This window comes from Pyxicephalus adspersus, chromosome 2, assembly GCF_032062135.1.
Source record: "Pyxicephalus adspersus chromosome 2, UCB_Pads_2.0, whole genome shotgun sequence".
NCBI lineage: Eukaryota > Metazoa > Chordata > Amphibia > Anura > Pyxicephalidae > Pyxicephalus > Pyxicephalus adspersus.
In genome coordinates, this window is record NC_092859.1 from 121150236 (window position 1) to 121172845 (window position 22610).

General features: G+C 36.4%; 1 protein-coding gene across 1 annotated transcript; it reads right to left on the bottom strand.

The window, feature by feature from the left end:
- Nucleotides 1–2490: 2490 nt before the first annotated feature.
- On the bottom strand, nt 2491–20911 carry LOC140322521 (uncharacterized). Its single transcript, XM_072399079.1, has 16 exons — nt 20899–20911; nt 20027–20136; nt 19821–19885; nt 18829–18974; nt 18094–18218; nt 17394–17452; nt 16789–16940; nt 10705–10808; nt 9383–9447; nt 9279–9292; nt 8527–8651; nt 8099–8154; nt 6765–6901; nt 5618–5742; nt 3345–3452; nt 2491–2956 (listed from the first exon to the last, which is right to left on the bottom strand). Exons 1-16 carry the CDS (start codon nt 20909–20911, stop codon nt 2930–2932), a joined length of 1431 nt encoding a protein of 476 aa, XP_072255180.1. The 3' UTR covers nt 2491–2929.
- Between the last annotated feature and the right edge of the window lie 1699 nt (nt 20912–22610).

Below are 22610 nucleotides of genomic sequence, written 5' to 3' on the forward strand. Positions count from 1 at the left end.
TGGAAGAAATGGGAAGCAGATGTACATATCGCACATTGATAATACCCAGCGGGGTCAGGCAGCTTATGACTGGGGAAATTGTGTATATTTTCTATATAATCTTAAACCTTCCTCTGGGGCTGACCAGTCCAGAGAAAATGTTGATAAATCTGGGAATTCCTCCAGGATTCCTCAACTGTTTACTGCAGGCAAAGACTTTATGGGCTCTTCAATTACTCTGGAAGAACCCACCCAAAACAATAAAGAATTTACCATGGGCAAATCCCAAGGTCCTGAAAGGTTCAATTTGCAATATTACAAACTCTGTCCACTTATATCTTCCCAACTTTATTTACTACTTTTGTATATTCCTGGTCCACAAGTGTTTTTCACCATACTCCTAACTGAGGGGACATATCTTGCAATCTGCAGTATTTTATTGTGTCATCTTTTTTGCTTAATCAGGACCTGAAGTGTATTACAAAAATCTTTATGAATCAGCTCCTCCTCATCTTCCCAAAGTTTTACATTTTGACTTGGTTGTTTTTTGTCTACTAGGGAGACAAATGACAATGTGATCGGAATCAAACCTTATCCATGTGGATCATTGTGATGCTTTCCTTTTTGTTCTATCTTCCACAGAGGCTAAAGCCTTCAACCATGTAGATTGGGATTTTATGGAAACCACTCTATACTCCATTGGTCTTTTTGGAAAAAAAGCCATCTTCTTGGGTTTTCAGTAGTGGAGTGAATTGACGCCTTCTAATCATTCTCTGTTACTAATGGTATAAAAGAAGACTTCATTATGCCCTTTATTTTTTCTTCTTATCGTAGAACCTTTTGGTAGGGTATCAATGGATCGTTTGGATCATTTAACTTTGACTGTTTATTTGGTCCCATGCGTAAGCCACAATTGGTAGACCTACTCTTTGTCCCTCTAAGAAATTGGGTGAATTGAGACTTCTAATATTATCCTCTACTATGGTCTACTAGGGATTGGTGTCATCACTTACCTTTCAAATAATGGATGACCACGGAGTCTTCATTCTTCCCCGTTCCTCTTGTTGCTCTTCTCTGGATGACTGATCACTTACCTTTAATTATCTTTTTTGAAGAACCATTGGTTCTACTTGATGAGTTTGCCAAACAGCTTTCTTTATGCCAAGAATTTCACCACCTCAATCCACACTTTTTCCTATTTTAGACAATCCTAATTTCCCTCAGCCTTTTTTGAATTCCCTTTTGACTACCTCTGCTTTCAGTTGTTAGGGCTAAGCATTTCCTTACTCGGTCCCAATGGATGTCTCTTTAAAAGTTGCGGGCACAGGACAGGCCTTATGGCCTGGATTTATAGGACCGCGCTTCAACTTTTTCATTTTATTTTCCCTTTGCTTCTGGCACATTTTTTTTACTTCCTTTGAAATGCAATGCATCTGATCATGCTCAACATAACCTTTCAGTGGTATATCGACTTTTATTTACCTCCGCTAAAGACCATTTCCTCTCTAACGCACAAGCTTTGTTTCCCTTTGGTAAAACAATCTATTAGTACTAAAAAAAAAATCTTTTTCTACCTCCTCAGCTGCCTGCTCAAAGTCTAATTTAGCTCCCAGTACCATACTACATGTTTTTTGGTGGACTGTTTACTCCTTGCACAGCAATTCACAGAATGCTGGCTGACAATCCAGACAATCCATGCTTTTTTTGCGTTATAGGAAATCTGTGTTGATTTACATTGATTAATGCTGCTAGGGCTTGCACTCACTTGTATTGGAGTTGGTTGATACCTACTTTGAAATGTGCTTGGATTAGTAAAGTAAATATAAATCATGCTGATGGAGGACCTTAGCTTCACCCTCTACCCTAGACTGATCTCTTTCTGACATACTTGGATTTACTGGCAGCAATTTTAGCGGTTTGAGCAATATGCAGTAAGAACCCCCATCTCGAAGCAAATTTTTTTTATGCATTTGCTGGTACTGTTTTTCTCGGGTATTGCCATGTTACACATTAGATTCCCTCCCCTTTTTCCCTCTTCCATTTCTATCTCTCTCTCCCAAAAAATGTTCTCCCATGTCCCATTTTCACCTTTTCATGCTATCATCAAGATAAAAGAAAAACAGACAGGGGTCTTTTATTTATTTATTAAAAGTTGCCAAGGAATTACAAGATTGATTGTTAATTATAGTTGCTCACTTAGTCTTTTTTGTTCACGTACATTATATTGTCATATTACTTTTGTTCTCGAATTGACTTTTGAGCTGTGTCACATTCAAAATATCACTTGTACCTTTTCATACCCTGTTCTTAAATAAATAAAAAAAAAAAAAATATATATATATATATATATATATATATATATATATATATATATATATATATATATATATATATATATATATTCTCTTATATGTAGAGAAGGATTCACACACACACGTGAAAAATATTCTGTAATCCACAAGTTTTTATAAATTAACAAAAAATAAATAATGAACTGGGCACTATTTAAATCTCTAACCAATCTGACCTTTATTTTAGTCATCATGCTGGCTGAGAAAGTCCTATAAAACTTCTACATATAACTGTGTCTGAATAATACAATAACACCAAGCTATATAATTGGATTTTTTTTCATATGCTCAACCTATTACTTTGTTTTTATGATTGCAATGAATAAATAGGAACAAGTGAGAATGTATCTTGAAGTAGAAATGGCAGTGTGCTTTTCTTCAGTAAGAAAAAAAAATGATTTGAATATAGTGCAAATGAGAAAGCTTTTTGAAGTGTTTTTGTACATTTGTAAAAACTAAAAAATAATTTTCCACTGTGAGTTCACAACCAAAATATCATGCTACTTGAATACTTCAGGCCAGGTGTGATCCAATAACTTTACTGAAGGCAGAATCGCTTTGCATGTATTTTCTGTTCTTTTCATTCTAAAAACTGGTGATTATTGTGGTAGATCATATGAATGGGTCTAAAGGAGAAAAGGAAATTAGAACAGAAATGATTATTTATAGTTCAACCACTGCTTATTTGTTTCCATTCATAACCAACATCTATGACATTATTAAATGCATTACACACATATTGGGTCATGAAATAAATTATACCAACATGGATTATCATATTAAAGCCGAATTCTGAGAAATTTATATTGGGAAATATTACACCCGCTATCTGGGTTTTTTTGTGTCTACAAGAGATTTCCCATCACTTGCTGTCCCAGGACTGTCCCCAGAAGAGTGGTGTGGATTACAAATTGGACTGTAACTGTTAAAACAAATGATGAGAGGGCTGGGATTTACCCTGACATATAGGTATCAATGTACAGGAAGAATAGTGTAGTGTTAAAATGTCTTTACCTTGTAGCTTGCCAAACCAGACATAACATTCACTCTTTCAAATTGTTCATATGGTGGTTTAAGTGAGCAAGCACGGCAGAGCTTTTGGCAGAGATCTGTTTTCAAAGCCTAGAAATAGAAAGAATAATTAGGCAAAAATGTTTACAATTTTAAATCATTGTTTATTAAAAAAAGTACAAATAACCCCAATTAAAAGGGAATTTAGGCTATGTTCCCACTGGCCATGAGGTTGTGGTGTGTTTACCACTTCCTCATGCAAGTGAACCACTGCCTCAGCAAAAGCTACACGTGGCTTCTCCCCATGGCAGCTTCATGGAGAATAAATGGGGGTAAGTAGTAAGTAGTAAAGTTTGCTGGCAGTCATCAAATGTGCAGATGCTGGTTTTTCAAGAAGCAGGGCTGTGGTGCGAGTGACAAGCCACTGAAGGTCTATACCTGCCTTTAGTTTTATAAAAACATTGTGCATCATAACAAAAACCTTTTAAATAAAACTCTGTTCATGTTTTTTTTTAAATCTCTATAAACATGAGTGCTTTCCTGCGGGTTTTTTGTGGCCACTTTCTATAACCATGCCCTCCAGCAGCATGCATAACATTTGTCGCTGGAGGTTTCCTGCACTGGAACATCAAGAGTAGAATATAATGTGACATGGTAACAACACAGGAACAAAATTAGGAAAGAGTGTTAGAGTGGTGTCACTATAAGGCTGGGTCTACACGAATGGTTTTAAAATGCATGTAAACGTTCCTGCCACGTTTGCATGGTACAAATGCATATGCCGTGTTTTACTGCGATTTTATATAAGCGTTTATAAATGTTTTACTTTTAGGCAATGAGTACAGGGGTAAATAAAACCCCTTACTCATTCCCTGAAAGGGTTTAAAATAAAGACCAGACTTTAATGTTATTGTTTTATTAAATGCATGTGTTTTGTGTAACTGTTAAACTTTTACAGGTTATCCTACAATAAAAAGATGATTCCCACAGCTGCATTCATGATATGAGCACAGCCGTGGGACTCCTGACAGTGTGGGATCTCCAGGCACTAGGGGGCAAATGAGGACATGTCTCCCCATTCACCTCCAGTGCACTGTGATTGGCTGAGCAAAGAGAAAACGGCTCAAGCGTCATCAGAAATTCCCTTTCCTCAGCCATTCTCGGAGCGGAGCTGTGCTCTGCTGATAGCTTTGCTTTCTTGATTGCTCCCTTGTCCCGAGCAGAGCTGAAACATGTGTTCTGCATCCATGTACACATACCACAGCTCCACTAGGACTGTGAGAGCAATCAAGAAAGCAGAGCATCAGCATATCAAAGCTCTGCTGATTGCTCTGCTCCGTGATTGCCATTCAGCGACATCAGGATTTCCCCCGCAGCCAATCACGGAGCACTAGAGGTGAATGAGGAGGCTTTTCCTTATTTTCCCTTCAGTGCCCAGGGATCCCACACTGTCAGGAGTCCCACAGTTGTGCCTATGTCATGAATGCAGCCATGGGATAAAAAAAAAATTAACAGTTACACAAAACACACACATTTAATAAATGACGTTAACATTAAAGCCTCCTCTTATTTTTACACATATTTTTAACCCTTTCAGGACATGAGTAAGGAGTTTTATGTACCCATGTACTCATTCACCAGCGTGAGGTGGCGGAGATCTCGGAGTCTCTTTATTAAAGGGGGCTTCGAGATTCCAAAGTCCTGCTAAAAACGCTTATAAAAGCCCCCACTAGAGTCAATAAGTGTGTTCAACGAGTCAATAAGTGTGTTTTGAAGTGTTTCCCACGTTTACCCTGTGTTTAAATTTTAAAACGTTGCAAGGAACGTTATCTATAATGCTCCAGAACATGCCTCAAGGAAACACCCTGGTGTAGGTTAGCCCATTGGAATGCATTGGAATTTCAAACATGGGCTTTTAAAGCCTCAGGTTAAATGCTGGGGAAAACGTCCATGTAGACTAAGCCTTACAGAAAGTGCCTGCACAAAGACCTTTATGGCAGAATCACCAGGTACTTTAAATGAAAATAGTTGATTTTAAAGGTAATAAAAATTGGTATTAAAATTACTTTAACATGGTAATATATATACATATAAGATTTTAGTTATTCAGTTATATATACTTTAAGCTAGCATTGATGATTGTTGCAATGTGCCTCAACCGGTTTTCTTAATAGGCTAAACATTATTTGTTACACAATTCATATAAGATGGTGTACATGTTCCTTTAGTACATATTACCAATGCGTACTGCTGACTCTTTGGGGTAGATTACTCACCAGGTATATAAACAATGGGATACACAAGATGGCCAAGATACACATGACAATGATGGCTACTGCATAGCCAGGGAAATGACCTTGATCAGGGGCAATGGTTGCAGCAGTCTGATCTGAAAATAGAGCTTAAATAATAGAAAGAATAAAGAAAATGTAAAAATGTAACAAATAACAAAAATCTACCTAATCATTACATTAACACTTCTCTGGCTTATTTTATTTCTTAATCTATATCTCAATTATAATATTTAATGCTGTAAAATATTTTTTTAAATAACTAAGTATATTTCAATGTGACAATGACCTGACTTATTAACAAATTTATTAGTATTGGTGATTTACATGGCAACATCATCTGTGGAACAATACAATGTGTTGTGCAGGCATTGTACTGACAAAAACAGTGAGTGAGAATCCAAAAGTCCAGGGAGGGAGATACAAGTGGCTCACTTACTATACCATACTTAGATTGTAAGCATGTAAGCTAGTAAACTGTTTTTTATTCATTCATCTCCAATCCACCTCTCAGGAGTAAAGGGTAGAAAACAAGATGTAAGTGAAGTCAGTGAGGGTGGAGACATAAACTAGTTAAAATTTTTAGGTTTCATTAGAAGATATCCAGGGTGGGTGAATGGTAAACAGAATGTGGGAGTGAGTTGCGGAGTAGAGGAGAATGCGGAGGAGAGAGAAAAGGACACCAATACTTGTATTTTACAATGGTATCTGGGAAATGAGTGCAGGTATAATATTTAATATAATAATTATAACAATCAAACTCCCACAACTTGAATAACCAATAACCAAGAAATAGGGAAAGTGCAATAACATTAATTACTTAGAATTGGTCTATCGACAAAAATTTGGAATTTTCTTTGGTGCTCTATACGCTGCCTTATTAAACATGCCAAGTTTTGTATATATATTGTAAATGAATTCAAAGAAAGAAATAGTTATAGATTAAAGGGTATGGAACCCACATTTGTTTGGATAAGGCAGAGAAAAATTAGAGCTATTGGTTAGGTTTTATCACTGTTGCAGCAGTACGTTTTGCCCTCTCTATTTTTCCTGATGACCCCTGTAACTGGGGCAAGGTAAGCGAAAATCCAAAATTTGTTACTGAATCAAGAATAGAGGCATGTACACTTACAGACTGATTGGGGATCCAAGGTCAGGTTGATGTCCTGTAACAAGTTTTTGTTGTTCACAATTTGTTGAGCCACTGCAGAAGAGGTTGTGAAACTTTGTGGAAATGACATCTCCAGATTACCAATTACTGATCCTGGACTGCATATGAGAGAATATAGTACAATTTAGTTTGACAACAAAATCTATTACACTACACAGAAGCACAAAGCCTTTTATATGAAAAAGGGATACACTACTTATTCTCCTTAACCTACCCAACACTGACCATACCGGGAGGTTCCTCCTACAAGTGGGATGAGGGACTAATTCTATACAATTATTTATCATCAACAGAACAGTAAACTTTATCCTCATTCTTTACTTTGGGGTGAGAGAGGAGGTAACAATAAATATTAGCGGCTCATTTTACTGACACGTTTTGCCCAGAGGCTTTTTCAGGGGTATATTTGAGACTGTAATATTGCTAAACTATAAAGGAAATATTTATATAAGGTTGCTGTTATGTGCAAGTGTTATGAGAAGCAGGGTGTCATTGGTAAAAAATGAAATAAATTATGCTTGAATCACAGTAATCATTTTGGGCAAGATGATTCCTAGCTGTGATTCAAGCATCATTTTTAAAAAGTCTATTGTTCTGTTGATGATAGATAAATCATTGTATAGAATTAGTCCCTCATCCCCCATGATGAATGAATAGGGAGGGAATCTGATGTTAATCAATTGTACTATGTTTGAGACAGTATGATTGAATGATTGTTTAAATATGTTCTGCTATATGTAACTCTTAATACACACCTAATGGCCAAACAATTCCTTCTTTTTTTTCTTTTTGTTATACCAATATTAAAGGGTTGGACATAACTATTTTCTATTGGTAAGGAACTCTCTCTCTCTCTGTCCTAATTTTATTTTTCCTAAAAGACTTGAACATTTTTCATGGGATTGACCAATTTTACACACAGATTCTTTAAAGATTATTAATTCATGTGTGCTCAGTAAATTTAAAGAGGGAAGGAAGGAGAATCAAACAGCTGAAAATAACATACAATGTCATAATGTTAAGAGGTATTTTATTTAATTTTGTATTTTAAAGGTTTAATAAACAATATATGTTTTTTTAAATTGCTAGTAGAAAATCTTACACCATAACACTGTCTTCAAACCAATCTTTGCACGTCTGTCCTTTGACAGCCTGTATAAACTGAATAACTAAGAGGCACTACCATTTCTGCTAGCTCACCAAATCACGCATATAGACATAGCTCACCAAATCACGCATATACCTGTGTAGTCCAAACATTCCTATCTAAAGCACTTAGCTAATACTCTACTTACCTAAATGAAGCTACTACAATCTGAGCCAACTTATTATTTGTAAGAATACTGGTGAACTGAAAAACAAGAAAAAGCATAAATTGAGAATAAAGGAATCAAAAGTCTGAAAAAAGCTAAAATAGACAGTTATACACGGGATACACCGGTTATGACATTCACATGCTCTTATTAGATTAAAAAGCATAATGTATTAGTTAAACAACAGATATTTTATTAGGTGGCAAATGTGAATGTGAGAAATGCTGAACTACAATATCCATCTTGCTAAAAGAGTGAAAAAAATCATTAGTATTAGAGCAAGTCTAATATGATAATACTATGATTCTAGTTGGATAATTGATTATGTGCTTGTGTTAATAGAAACTTTTGTCAAAACTATCACTAGTTGCATCTTCTGTTACTTAATATATTTTTGTCTGCCCACATACCCCTCTGGTGATATTTTGTTCCAGCTCCTTAAATCTTTGACTGTTTCTGTCATTTAAATCAGAAGTGAAGGCGATATTAGAAAATCTTGGGTAAAATTTAAAAACTTCCAAACTGGTGCTCACATCTGAAAAAAAAATGAGATTTAGTGTTTACTAATATAAAGCATCTAAGAAAATATTTATTATTATTATTATTATTATTATTATTAATTAAACTACATTTATATAGCACCAACCTATTACGCAGCACTGTACATTAAATAGGGTTTGCAAATGACAGACAAATACAGACAGTGACACAGGAGGAGAGGACTCTGCCCCGAAGAGCTTACAATCTAGTAGGTGGGGGAAGTAACACACAATAGGAGGGGAGATATGTAGTGGTTGGAAGTAGTGACAGTTTCAATAGACAGAATAGGATGGGTAGGCAAGTTTGAAAAAATGGGTTTTGAGTGTTCTTTTAAATGAACAGAAAGTAGGAGCAAGCCGAATAGGACATGGAAGACCATTCCAGAGAGTTGGGGCAGCTCTAGAAAAGTCTTGGAGCCATGCGATGAGGTTATGAATGAGGAAGTTAGTAGTAGGTCATTGGAAGAGCGGAGAGAGCGGCTGAGGGAGTATTTTTTACCAGGTCAGAAATGTAAGTGGGACAATAACTATGGAGGGATTTGAAGGCAAAGCACAGGAGCTTGAATTTGATTCTAAGGTGAAATGGAAGCCAATGGAGAGAACTACAAAGAGATGCAGCGAACATGCTATGCAAAACCTAGAGAAGTTTTGATTTAAGAAACACTTAAATGGTTTCAATAACAAATACCAAAACATTTTAAACAATTTAGTAAAAAAAAAGACTTACTTGAAGGTCACTGTTGGTGGGGTTTGTAGACTGTTGTTGTATGACTTCTGCAGATTTGGGGTGATCTAAAAAATAAAAGACAGATATTCTAAGACAAAGTAAACAAACCCAATACAGGGACCCCCTATTAAATCTATTATTAATTAGATATAACAGGTGCTAAAAGTTTCAATAAATATTTTATGTAAATAAAACAGATACTGTGTTTTTTATCCTTTTTTTCAGTAAATGCATATAGCGAGTTTTATTTTATGTGTAGCTTATACAATATTTTTAGATGTCGTTCACATGTTTGCATGCTTGCCTTGTTTTTTATTATTGCTTTAAATTTATAGAGTTGTAGATTAGTAACTAGAGGGAGCCTTTACCATCTTAGTGCTTTTAGGGCTTTACAACTGTTGAGAAAATATATCACCACACAAAGTTGTATTGTGAGAATGAGTGATAAAGAAAACTGCGTATTCCATTAGCAAATATAAACTCCAAACTACACATATAAACAAGGTTCTTCAAAGAGTAGCACATTGATTTATTTAGGTATAATAAAATGATTTATTTTGCATTTATCAAAAAAACTGGGAAGAGTTCACTTCTCCTGTGTTACTTTTTATACTTTGTTTGCGGGTTTTTCATCTGCAGTCCCATTTATTGTAAAACAATATTACAACTTCATATTATGTTGATCCTATATTACCAATTTGCTATTGAAGAGGGTTATAACAAGCAGTGTAAATAAGAAAGCTTAAGAGATGTGTTTGCTTGCAGTAGACTTTGCAATATGACATACAAAAATCATATTACAGTAATATCAAGTAAGTAGAAGGTATACTGTAAAAGGCAAATTGGCCAAAACCATTGCCAGGGAGGGGTTTTGTTATAGATTTTGTACAGAGGGTAAGAAATACCTTTAGCTAGAATCGTATATATTACTAACTGCCATCGGTTTTCTGCCTTATTTCCAAACAAGAATTTGACACACCATAGTCTAAATGTAATAGGTTAGGTAAGGTGACACTGCTATAAATTCATGTTTATTTATTGAGCAGTTTTGAAGGAAACATAGGAAATATGCTTGTACCCTAACCTTTCTATCGCCAAGCTTGAGATCCACCCTATGCATTCTCTGCAAATACTCAGAGTCATAACATGGAAAACATGCAAAGGAATCTAAATTGCTCTAGAAATAGATCCCGACAGCAGGGGAGTGACTGTCTTTTGTTTCCCCCCATCCAATGAGTTACAATGATCGTTGTCATTTTATGAGAGATGTGGAACTGCATTTCCATCATTTGCTATACAACAGAACATCACAAGTCACATACCAAATCCAGAAGACTATTTTGAAGAGTGACAGCATCAGACGAGGAGATATTGGACAGACTTGTTGTGTAGTCTTGTATGAGTGTGAATGTCACTTGAACAACAGCTACAAAAAAGAAAAGAACAGATTATGGGATGGTACAATATTACAAACTGGATCCAATCCACTATTTGTTTGTTAGGGCAATTTGTATAGGAAACAAATAATATTTCTGTAAAATTCCTGCTCTTGTTTGCATAATAGCATTGCTAATCTGACTCCAGCTTCTTTCATATACTTTAGGGCTGATTCATCAAGCAAAATCGGAAGCTCGCTCACACATTCGTATTCGCGATCCAAAATCGGAAGCCTTTGATCAATTTATTAACTAAATTTCAGGAAGTTATCAACCGAAATGATCTTGCTGCTGGAGCCACGCATCCCTGGCAGTTTGACACTGGCGAGTTTGCATTAAAAGTCACTGTTCCCCTAAAAAATAAATTTTTCTAATCGCACACATCTTTCAGTTAGACCGAAATAAAAATGTTTGGCCTGTTCAAATGTTTTAAACATTTATTTTAGCTGCGAAATATGCATATTTTTACATGACCCAATATTTTCAGGTTTAGAAAGAGTTAACTGATTTCAGCTCTTTACAATGGCGCCTACCTAAACGCATCCGATGCCAGACCCGGTGATCCACCTGGAAAGAAATTCCAGCGGGCTCTGGCGGGCAAAACCTCGCTTTAGCCAGCGAACTAGATTTTTTCCACCTATGTCTAAAGCACACACGCAAGTTCTTGCTTACTCCTGTATATATATGCATATATACATGTATGTATGTGTATGTGTGTGTATGTATATATATATATATATATATATATATATATATATATATCTAAAGGATCGGATCAATAAATTAATATGGAATGTCAAACTGTCAAAAAACCACACACACATTGCAGGTACTGCGCACGCCCAATTGCAAGTTAATTTTCAACACCTGTGCATAATGATGAGCATATATGAAGGTGTTGTCTAACTTGCTTTTTTCTTTGTCTTAAATGTTTTTGGGTCAAGGAGGGGCTGTTGTTTTGTTTCTTAGCCTAATGTATGGTGCTACATTTGATACTTTGTCATTTAGCACAATAGCTGCTTTTGTTTTTTGTACTTTGATTGTTTTAATGTCCATTTTGCTATGAAGAAGTCAATGTCAATGTTAATGCTATGTTTTTGTGTTGTGGCCATATTGTTTCATTAGAATAGCATGTCTATATTACCACCTTTAAATGTTTGTCCTGCATAAAAATTTTCTGATCCAGTTTTCCACACTTGATAGGTCAAAATAGCATATTGGTTTGGGAAATATTTTTGGAATGCAATATTTTTGGGACCACTTTGGAAATAATTAGGCTTTATATGCAAGTGTGGGTTTTACATGTGTATTTTTTGGTTGATTTTGTCATGTAAATTTAGTGTTATCTGTGTGTTCTCTATATTTTAATGTGACCTTTTAGCAAATAGGTTTATTTTGAATAAAGTTTTTGTCCAAATTTTGTATATTTTTTATAGATATTGTGAACATTCCTTAAAAACCATGTAAATAAAGTAGGAGATAGTTTGTTAGGCCTAGCTCCATCAAGTATCTATTAGGAGTGTATGACTAGCTTCATGTCTAGGCACCTTTTAACAGAAAACAAAGGTTAAATGTCACTTAGCCACGTTTGTCCCTTGTGAAAACCCACAACCCTCATTGCCAACAAACTGCATCACTTTAGTTCCATAGCTATAATTAGCTTGGCCCCAGAAATAACCTTTCTTTCAGATGAGTGATGATGAGTCAGATGAGATGACATAACCTGAATTCTTTAGCACTTTAAGAAATTGCAATTTAAGAACTAGCTGTATATTATACTGTTACATTTGGTCAGTACTTACCTCTCCTATTTTTTTGGTTTCCTTCCACAAACACAGCCAGTTCCACATCGAGGGTGGCAGCCAGCCCTCCTGAGGAGCTTCCAAGCCCCCCACCACCCCAACCCCAGCGACATGGCAGACATCCTCCTGGTAAGTTTATATTTTAATTTGTTTCATTTTTACAAGGACAGTAATTTTAAAAAATGTTTTGACCAAACTCTTCCGGTAAGTATATTATTTGTTTTTTCCTCACCCGCTAGGAAGTAGACGGGATAGCCTGTATTGGCTGCACCGGAGGATGTCTGCCATGGAGCATCTTCAGGATGGCCCCTCCTCGGGGTATTGCCAGGCGGTACCGCTTTTAAAAAATAGTTTTTCTATATATATTTAAAAAAAAAGTTGATAACATTGTACAATATTGGGAGCATGGGGGAAGAACTAACTTTAAGATATTCCCGGAAGCCCTAGTATAATTGCTATTTTCACAGCTCACAGTACTTCAGTGTGGTAGTCAGTAGTAACAATGTCTCCTAACAACCAAAAAGCAATAAAGTGACCAAAGAGCACAACCCTTAGCAACCTTTGTAAAAACACTATAATTTTACTGCATTCACAGAATACTTACTATACCAAGAACTAAGACGTATTATGTTTGTCTATTATGTTTGTCAGCTTTTTACAGCTGACAAAGGATACGGGCAGCTTCAATGGCTTATGACAGCTGTGCATCACCCCCGGTCTGAAGCAGAGCATAATTACAACAAGGCTCTGCATAAAAGCCGGGGGGTTAGGGAGCAAACCATCGGGCTGCTAAAAGCATGGTTTCTGTGCTTGGCGTGGCCCGGTAATGAGCTCCTGTACCATGCACCATGGAAAGCTGCCCGAGTCATCATGGCATGCTGCGTCCTGCATAACCTGTGCTTGCACTATGGTGATACCTGGGACATTCCAGAGGAACTCGAGCCAGAGGTACATCAACATCCTGCCTCCAGCTCCCAAAGCACAGCAGAGAGCCGTCGAGTCAGGGATGAACTTATTGCTAATGTCTTTGCGCATGAGTATTTACATATGTTTACAATGCACGCATTACATATTTCAGCACATCATGTTTGGGTTACAAACCAACCTAGGAGTTGAAGTCATAGCAAGCACACTTTCATTGTTTGGAAAATTAAATAGCAGACATATTTGTGTAAGAGCTAGACCTTTATGTGACACTTTACAAAAACACATTGCCAAACTAGGGCAGAGTGCAATTTAGTTTAGATTTTGGCAAGCATTGCTTATGCAGCCAGAAAAGAATGAAAAATACAATCCAGCAGCATGTAGTTACCACTAAAGCATGATTAACCATGCTGCTTAACACATCCTAATAAGGTAATCTATTTCTTTACAGGGCGATAACATCCCTTGGTTTTTGCTGCAATTTTACCTTCAAGAAAGATGTACAGGTCATGGATGACCTGCGGGACAGGGTTAAACGCCTTTTGACATTCTGGTCATTGGTTTGAGGAGCAAAAAAATTAGTTTGTTGGCACAAATAAAATATGTTTGGCACCAAGTTAAATCGTCCCTGGCATTTTTCCATACAAAATGACTAATACGATTAGAATCATAAATAAACACATAAATAAAGCATACTAACTGGTATGTAAGAGTGCGAGACCCTGCTTGTGAGCTTGGCAATCAATGTGCTTTGATGTTGTGCTTGGCAACCTGGACCTCCCTCCATCACCATCAGGTGTGTTAGAATGAGTATGCAACTCAGCTAGACAACTAATTGACAACCAGTTTGGACAGAAAGTGGAAGTGTGTTTGTATACAATAGTGCTAAGATTAGGCAGCACAGCACAATGACAACAAACTTATAACACTACAAATGTCAGAGTAATAAATATGTACATAATACTTTATGTTCAGCCGTTTTTTTTTCAAAGTCACAATATGTGACTTTGAAAATGGGACAAAGGCAAACAGGGGGTTCAAGTAGCAGTTTGGAGGGGAAACCATGCAGACATTCGTGCTGGATATTAGTTTCAAAAAGATGACAAAATATTGCAGAAGATTTGCTAAACAACAGAAACTGTCATTACAAACCAAGCACAAAAACATTGCAGCAAAAGATGAAACTAATAATAATGAGGATTACAAAGTCACATCAATGCATAACATCCAAGCAAACCTACTTGATGACAACCTTACTTGATTTCTATCAAGCAAAACTACAATGACATTTTAATTAGATCACAAATGCTTGGTGACAATTTTTTTTACATTTCATACTATTGTGTGATGACATATTATGAAGTGTTAACTAGTATATACACAGCTTGATCTCAATTAGTTTGCAGTGTTGCAAAGTAAACCATAAAGTATGAAAACAGTGCAACAAATGTAACAATAAATTAATTTTGTGAATGAGTACAATGTAACCTAAAAAAGTAACACTTACCCAAAAGAAGATGAAGCATTAAAGATTCTAGGTGTGCGCTAATTATTTACTATGATCTCACCATTGACAGCTTAACAGATCCTTTCCTAATGGCGCAGCTGAAAACTAATCGCTGTAATTGGCAGATTCATGACCCCTATTGCTCATTTATCAAGGCAGGAATCCGGCTGGCAAATAAAGGTGTGCGTACTAGCACTCGGCTCTGGCCCACGGAAAAACACCTTGTATATTGGCGAGAGCGTACGCGCATTTCATTGATAAATCAGGGCCTTTGTGTCTTCATTCACTCACCATTGCTTTGAACTGGCTTTCTGATAATGACAATAGTGAACAATGCATCTTATCCAGGAAAATGTTAGAAAAAAAGATGTCCCCCCCTCAAAACGTTCCTGAATAAAGACCTTCATGGCATCCTATGAAGTTATTTACATATAGCATCCAAATAGTGTATCATACATCCAATTTTGGCAGGATAGTGTAACAGGTAGAAAGTATATACAAGCCAGAATAAAAAATATATAAACTCCTGCATTTCTGAAATAAATTTTGATGCAGGTTAGGTTATTTCAAGTACAGGTAGTCCCCGGGTTACATACAAGATAGGGACAGTAGGTTTGTTCTTAAGTTGAATTTGTATGTAGGTCGAAACAGATCATCCACAACCTCAGCAGTGTTTAGCAAATGATTTCTTCTGCAAGTCATACAAACTGCCCCCCATCAAACCTCCGTCCTGCACACAAAGGAGCAGGGAAGCCTAGGAGGCTTCTGTATGTCAGATTTCCCTAGCTCGGGGACTACCTGTATTTTATTTATGTTATGTTGGTGGGATAGAAATAGACATAGCTACCGTATTTTTTGCCGTATAAGACGCACTTTTTCTTCCCCAAAACTGGGGGGGAAAAGTTGGTGCGTCCTATACCACAAATGTGTTATAAAATATATAAAATAAGATACTCACCCGATACCTGATCCTGCGTGTGTCTCCTCTCCTCTCTGGCAGCAGCGTGTGTCTCCTCCTGGCTGCAGTGCAGAGCGAAAGAAGCTGACACAGCGCCCCCTGCTGTTCCCTGTCCTAACTGCCATACAGTGGAAAAAAAGCACAGAGTGATCAGAAGGGGAATTTGAATGACACAGTGATTAGAAAGGGAATTTGAAAGGCACAGAATGATCAGAAAGGGAATTTGAATGGCACATGAGTGATCAGAAGGGGAATAGCGGTATGAATGGCACATGAGTGATCAGAAGGGGAATAATCTTTCAGAATCTTTTTTTTCTAGATTTTCCTCCTTTCGGTATGAATGGCACATGAGTGATCAGAAGGGGAATAATCTTTCAGAATCTTTTTTTTCTAGATTTTCCTCCTTTAAAATGCGTCTTATATTCCGGAGCATCTTATATGGCGAAAAATACGGTATATCATGATCTATAAGGAACTCAACTAGTCAGCACTATAGAGTAGATCGACATGCATGTAAATAAAATCTTTATGGGTTTTGATCAGTTAAAAAAAATGGTTAAAAGACCTCATTTGTACGAGAAGAGCCCATTGATTAAATCTGGTTCTTTTATGGTTTCCCTGAGGATTTTCAAAAAATTGTTGACATGGGGACCTTGATAGAGCCATAAGTGTTGCGACATATTGCCAGTTGACCCATAGTAGCGTGCAATTAACATATAATTTTATTATTTCTTTATATAATAAACATTATTATTGTGATATATATTTCTAAGTCTCACCATTGGGATCCAGGAAATAAAGGTCCAAAACAATATCCCTGCTTCTGAAAATTGCCTCCTTATTTATTGTGTTCTTGACAACCAAAGGCTTGTCTATGGAGGAATTCTGGAAGTTTAGGTTCACCGATGCTGTTACAGAGAGTGGATCATTGCTGTAAAAGTCACAAAAGGAATTGCTACAGAAAACCTTGAAACGTATGGAAAATGTAACTGCTGGTAGGAAGTACAAAATAAAAAAAGGATTTGATTTAATAATTGATTTAATTTAAAAACTAGATGGTATTGTGTAGAAGATTATGTATGAAACAAAGAATCTATAACACCAAATAACTGGTTCTGCTGGGATTTGTAGCTTCTCAACAAATACCAGTAAATGGAGGTCTGAATACTGACAAACTGTCAACTATTTATAAAGAATCAAAGTCAAACACTCTGAAACACAGGCAAGTTTAGAAAAGACAAAGTGTATACTTTAGATTAGTGTTTCTGAACCTTTTAAACATGGGGGAACCCTTTAAATAACTTTACAGTACATGCATATTAATTAGGTAAACAAAATACCAATAATATCAATAGAAAATAGTTTTGATAAACAATCTCCTTACGTGAATTGGTATACAAATGGTTCCACATCCTGAGGTGGTTGCCCGAATATGTCTTTAAACTGTAAAGTAGAACAAGAGGTTAAAGGCAATAAAACAATTGATACTTCCTGAATGTTAGGATATAATCTTAGGAGAGAGGATTAATTTAGAAAAGCACCCTGGGTTAGGGTCAATTTTTTTTTTTAGTATTTCATATTTACAAATATAACCAGCATGTGTCACTCCTGCATTTTTTTCATGTTTTTCAAGATATCTTTACCTGCTTTGCAGAAAAAGCCTTTTTTTTACATATCTTAATAGGTGTAGCTCAAGTTTTCACATTATCAAATGATTCAGTGCTATCACTCATGTACCTTCTCTTCTTCTTCTTCCTGTCAATGATTCCCTAATACAGAGTCCCCAATACAGTTCATCTCCTTACTTACTTCTATGTCATTATATTATCATAGAAATAAATACTACTAAATAATATGAAATGCAAAGATTTAAAAGTGTCCTAAACAGCATACCTAAGACCAGCAGGAAAAATCAAGCAAAAATAGAAATTGTGGGTGCTAAGCAATGACAGGCTATTAAAAGATTATTTTTAATATTTATACTGATAATGGAGTCCCAAAAAGGATGTAAGAGGCAAGTATGTGAATTACCTTTTCACTACAAAAAACAAATATATAATAAAAGAAAAATCATTATATCTTACAGAATCTTCAATAGCTTTAGCACGTGTCTGAAAAGCACTGCTGGATGTCACAGTCATGTCTGAAGATGGAGATATGTTTAGTATTCTCAGGGACAGATTGATTATGTTAAACGGCAGTTTTTGTCCTGCAACAGTAGAAATAACAATAATAAATCATAAACTACATTTAAAAGAATATATTGTACTTGTGACTACATTACATAGTATTATGGCAACAAGAACAAAAGAACAAAGTTTTCTGTTGAAAATTCCCCTGCTCCTTGTCCTAAAGAACATTTACGGCTTTAATATGGGGATTGTGTATTGTGCTAAGGCAGTTTGTTCAGAATGAACTGTTAATGCACCACAGTAAATTGAATGACCAATGCAGTGATCTATCCTGTACTGAAAAGTCTATTGGGGACTATTGGAAAAGAGGGAGGTATTTATATTAAATGGCACTACAATGCACATGGAGTTGTCTGTTGCTGTGTATTCTGTGACTATTGGAGAAGAAGGTGATTAGCCAGATTGGTGGATTCAAGACTTTTGAAGAATTTGGACATTCCTTGTTGGTTGTTTTGCAAACTGGACTTTTGCTTCTCCGACTAATACAAAATCAGTAAAGCATTACTGTTATAAGTATGGAGAATCTAGTGCAGCAAATGGTGGAGAATTTAGGGAAGCACATGTTTCTGAATTTTCTCCACTTTATTCCTAAGATTGTAAAAAAAGAAATTAAGAAGCAATTTTTACCTTGGACTGTTAATGTGTCTGGAACAATGGAGAAACCAGCATTCCCTCTAGTTTTCATGAGATTGTTTAGAGCTGTGGTTTCATTAAGTAAATTGGTGGAATTTATAATAAAATAAGCAGTGGTGTACGTCCAGCTTCCATTGTTTCTGAAAAAAGAGAAATAGATTACAGTATATATGTAATTTTTGGGCTCTGTTTACCAGCCCCAGAAGGCACAGCTGGGACAGTATTGGATATTAGCAAACAGTGGAACCATGGTGGTTAGATCTCAGTTAAGTATGTGAAAGAGAAGGTCTGTTAGGTTTACCTTCATGAAGGAAGACATATGGGATAAGTACACTATTGACCTAGTTGAGAAGATAGACTATTATGGGTGAACCTAGGTGATCCAGCAAACCTGCAATGGATTTCTTAAAAAAGAATTTACCATATTTTTCAATCTTGAACCATTCTAGATACACTCCAGGTTTATCGAATCCCCCAGGTTCACCCTATTGTCTTAATTATTAAAGCTCCCCAAAGCTGCAGAGGATATACTTTCCATTCCAGATTTGCTGAATGGAAGGAATCCATTCCAGGTTTGCTGGATCACCCAGATTCACTGATAAAAGTGTATCTTCCCTAGCCGTGGAGAGCTTTGATAAATCAGCTCTATGGGTCCTGTCTGTCTATTTAGCCTAGAAATTCCTCTGACAAGAATCATGCAGAGTGCGTCTTATAATAAAAGAAATGGCTTGATGGTTAATATACAAGAAAAGATGCAGTTGTCAATGTAAATTTTGTGTATCTAAGGTATATTATAGGAACTACAGAAATTGTAGATAAATAGGAATTTATTTTTAAACTATATATATATATTAAACTATAAATTTTATGTCTATTGTCCCCCCCCCCCCCGTTTTCAATAAAATACTGCAAAGCAATATTGACTGAGATTGTCTATTGTGTATACAAGGCAACCAATGTTCACATTATTAAATAATTTTACTTACGTGAATGTAATTATTGGATCGGCTGTCACAGTACCATTTAGAAGCACTAACAGCATATTTTGCACCTGTAAAGATTAGACAATGGTCAGTTAATACAGGATAGATAGATAGATAGATAGATAGATAGATAGATAGATAGATAGATAGATAGTCAGCCTTTTCAATAAGGATTACTTTTTAAAAACAAATAAATAAATAAAACATACCCAATTGATGGTCTGAATTTTCAGTGTTTCATTGGCAGATGTGCTATATGGTGCCCTAATTAGATAGTTTACAGATATATTGAGTGGGGGAAGGTTGGCCAGGCTAACATCTGTAAAAGGGATACAAAAAAATATAAAAAAAAAATGGCATAAAAATGATACTTTAATAAGTGCAGAACCTTTTAGACTACCTCATATGATATAAAACCATAACCACAAAAGACTCAGAATACTGTGAATCAAAAGCCATTAAACGCTGATGGTCTTGAACTTATTCATAACTTACCACTGTACAGGTCTTTCTTAGCTACTAGCTACTACAAATGGGATCACAATTGCCCTGTCCGCCCAGATCAGGCATTAATGTCACCCCGGAGATTTTGATAGCACCCAATGTCCAAAGTCAAGTTGAGCTGCCAGGTTAGAAAAGCTCTACTTAAAAGTAATTGGGCTCTCCTATAGTATAGACATTGCAGAATCATTTAAAAAAAGAAAACACAGCCCTTAAAAAAGCCAAATGGTTTCCAATCAGGACCCAGGTCTTTGCCAATACCAATAAATGACATGTGCAATAATACATGGAAGAACCAATAATGGACCAGACATAACTCAAAGAATAGAAAACATACATATATTTTATTGAATGAAGCCATATATATTTCATAATACCTAAACAATAACAAAGGCCCTGAAACTATGTAGGGTATGAGAGTAAATAGTTACATTGTATACAAATATCAGGAGCAAAAACATAGCAAAAAATGGTGAAAGTTAAAGAGGAACTACTCCCAAGACACTTGTAATTTAAAACATGAATGATTGGGAATGTGTGCAATTTTCATTTTTAAAAATACAAATTTATAACGTTATACAGTCCACTGCCATTTTGCACTTTTCTCATGACCTCTGCTATCTCTTCTACATCACCATTTTTATGTTTGGCATATCTTCGACTTGCACTTGGTTACTATTCACTTAGGTGAAAACTTGCACACTCCTTTGAATTGACATTGTGTTACACTTCTAGACTGATTTTTGCTCCTCCATTTTATACTGGGGACTATAATTATAAAGGAGCATACTGGAGCTCCTGGTACCTTAGAAACACCCAAGAAGAATGAAACAATTTGGACAAAAAAAATTGGACAAAATGTTTTAGTTATTCTCAAAAAAAAAACACTAAAAAGTATTTACAAAGGAAAGCACAAAGAAAAAAATATTATGATATTATGATAAAGGTGTGTGTGTGTGTGTGTGTGTGGGGGGGGTTTCTTTTATTGTAAATCTGGTACAAGTTCTTCTCTAGCTTCCCAGCTATGTAGATAATGTAAAAAAGAAGGGGAAATGAAGAACATATTGGTAATATTGACAGTTCTTTCATTTCTGGATTTCTTGCAGAAAAATACCAGTACCACCTCCTCAAGATGTCTAAGCAGAAGAGACTGGCATATAAAGTTGCTTTCAAGCTGGAAGTAATCAAATTTGCTAAGGAGCATGGTAAAAGAGCAGCGGAGAGACACTTCAGGCCACCTCCAACTGAGAAAATGGAAAGAGAGTGAGGAAACAGGAGGATCAGCTCCAAAAGTTGGATAAAAGCAAGCACACCTTACGTGGACCAACGGCAAAGTGGCCAGAGTTAGAGGTGGAAGTGAAGGAGTGGATCACACGTCACCGGCAAAATGGACTTTCTGTCTCAACAAAAATGATAATCTATGAGGCCAAACGCATTGCTGTGGAGAAAGGCATTCAGGATTTCACCGGAACACCATCGTGGTGCTATAGATTTATGAAAAGATCTGGCGTTTCTATGCGCACCAAAACCAGAATTGCACAAAAAATGCCAAAGGAATACGAATCAAAGATTCTGTCTTTTCGTAAGTTTGTTATTGATGTGAAGAGGAAGAATAACTTTGAAATTAGCCAGATTGGGAACATGGATGAAGTCCCGCTAACGTTTGATGTGCCATCTAACAGAACCGTAGATAACAAAGGAGCCAAAACCATAACCGTAAAAACCTCAGGGCATGAGAAAACCCACTAGACGGTTGTGCTGTCCTGCTGTGCAGATGGTACCAAACTGCCTCCGATGTTGATCTTTAAAAGCAAAACATTCCCAAAAGAAACAATTCCACGGGGAGTCGTCGTGCAGGTTCATGATAAAGGGTGGATGGACGAAAATGGCATGAGGCTGTGGATTGACAAAGTGTGGTACAAACGTCCTGGCGGGCTTCTGAAGAAATCATTCTTATTGGTGCTTGACCAGTTCAGAGCGCACATTACAGAAAATACAAAAAAGAACTTTAAGGAAGTTAAGACCCAAATAGCTGTGATTCCTGGTGGTCTTACCAGCCAGCTGCAACCTCTGGACGTTTCCATTTACAAACCGTTCAAAGTTCTGATGCGAGAGGAGTGGAACACCTGGATGGCAGCTGGGAACCATGATCTGACGCCTACTGGGCGGATGAAGAGGCCCACTATCACACAAGTGTGTGAATGGGTTAAAAGGTCATGGGACTCCGTGAAGGAGAACATTGTTGTAAAATCCTTCAAGAAGTGTGGCATTAGTAATGCCTTGGATGGAACA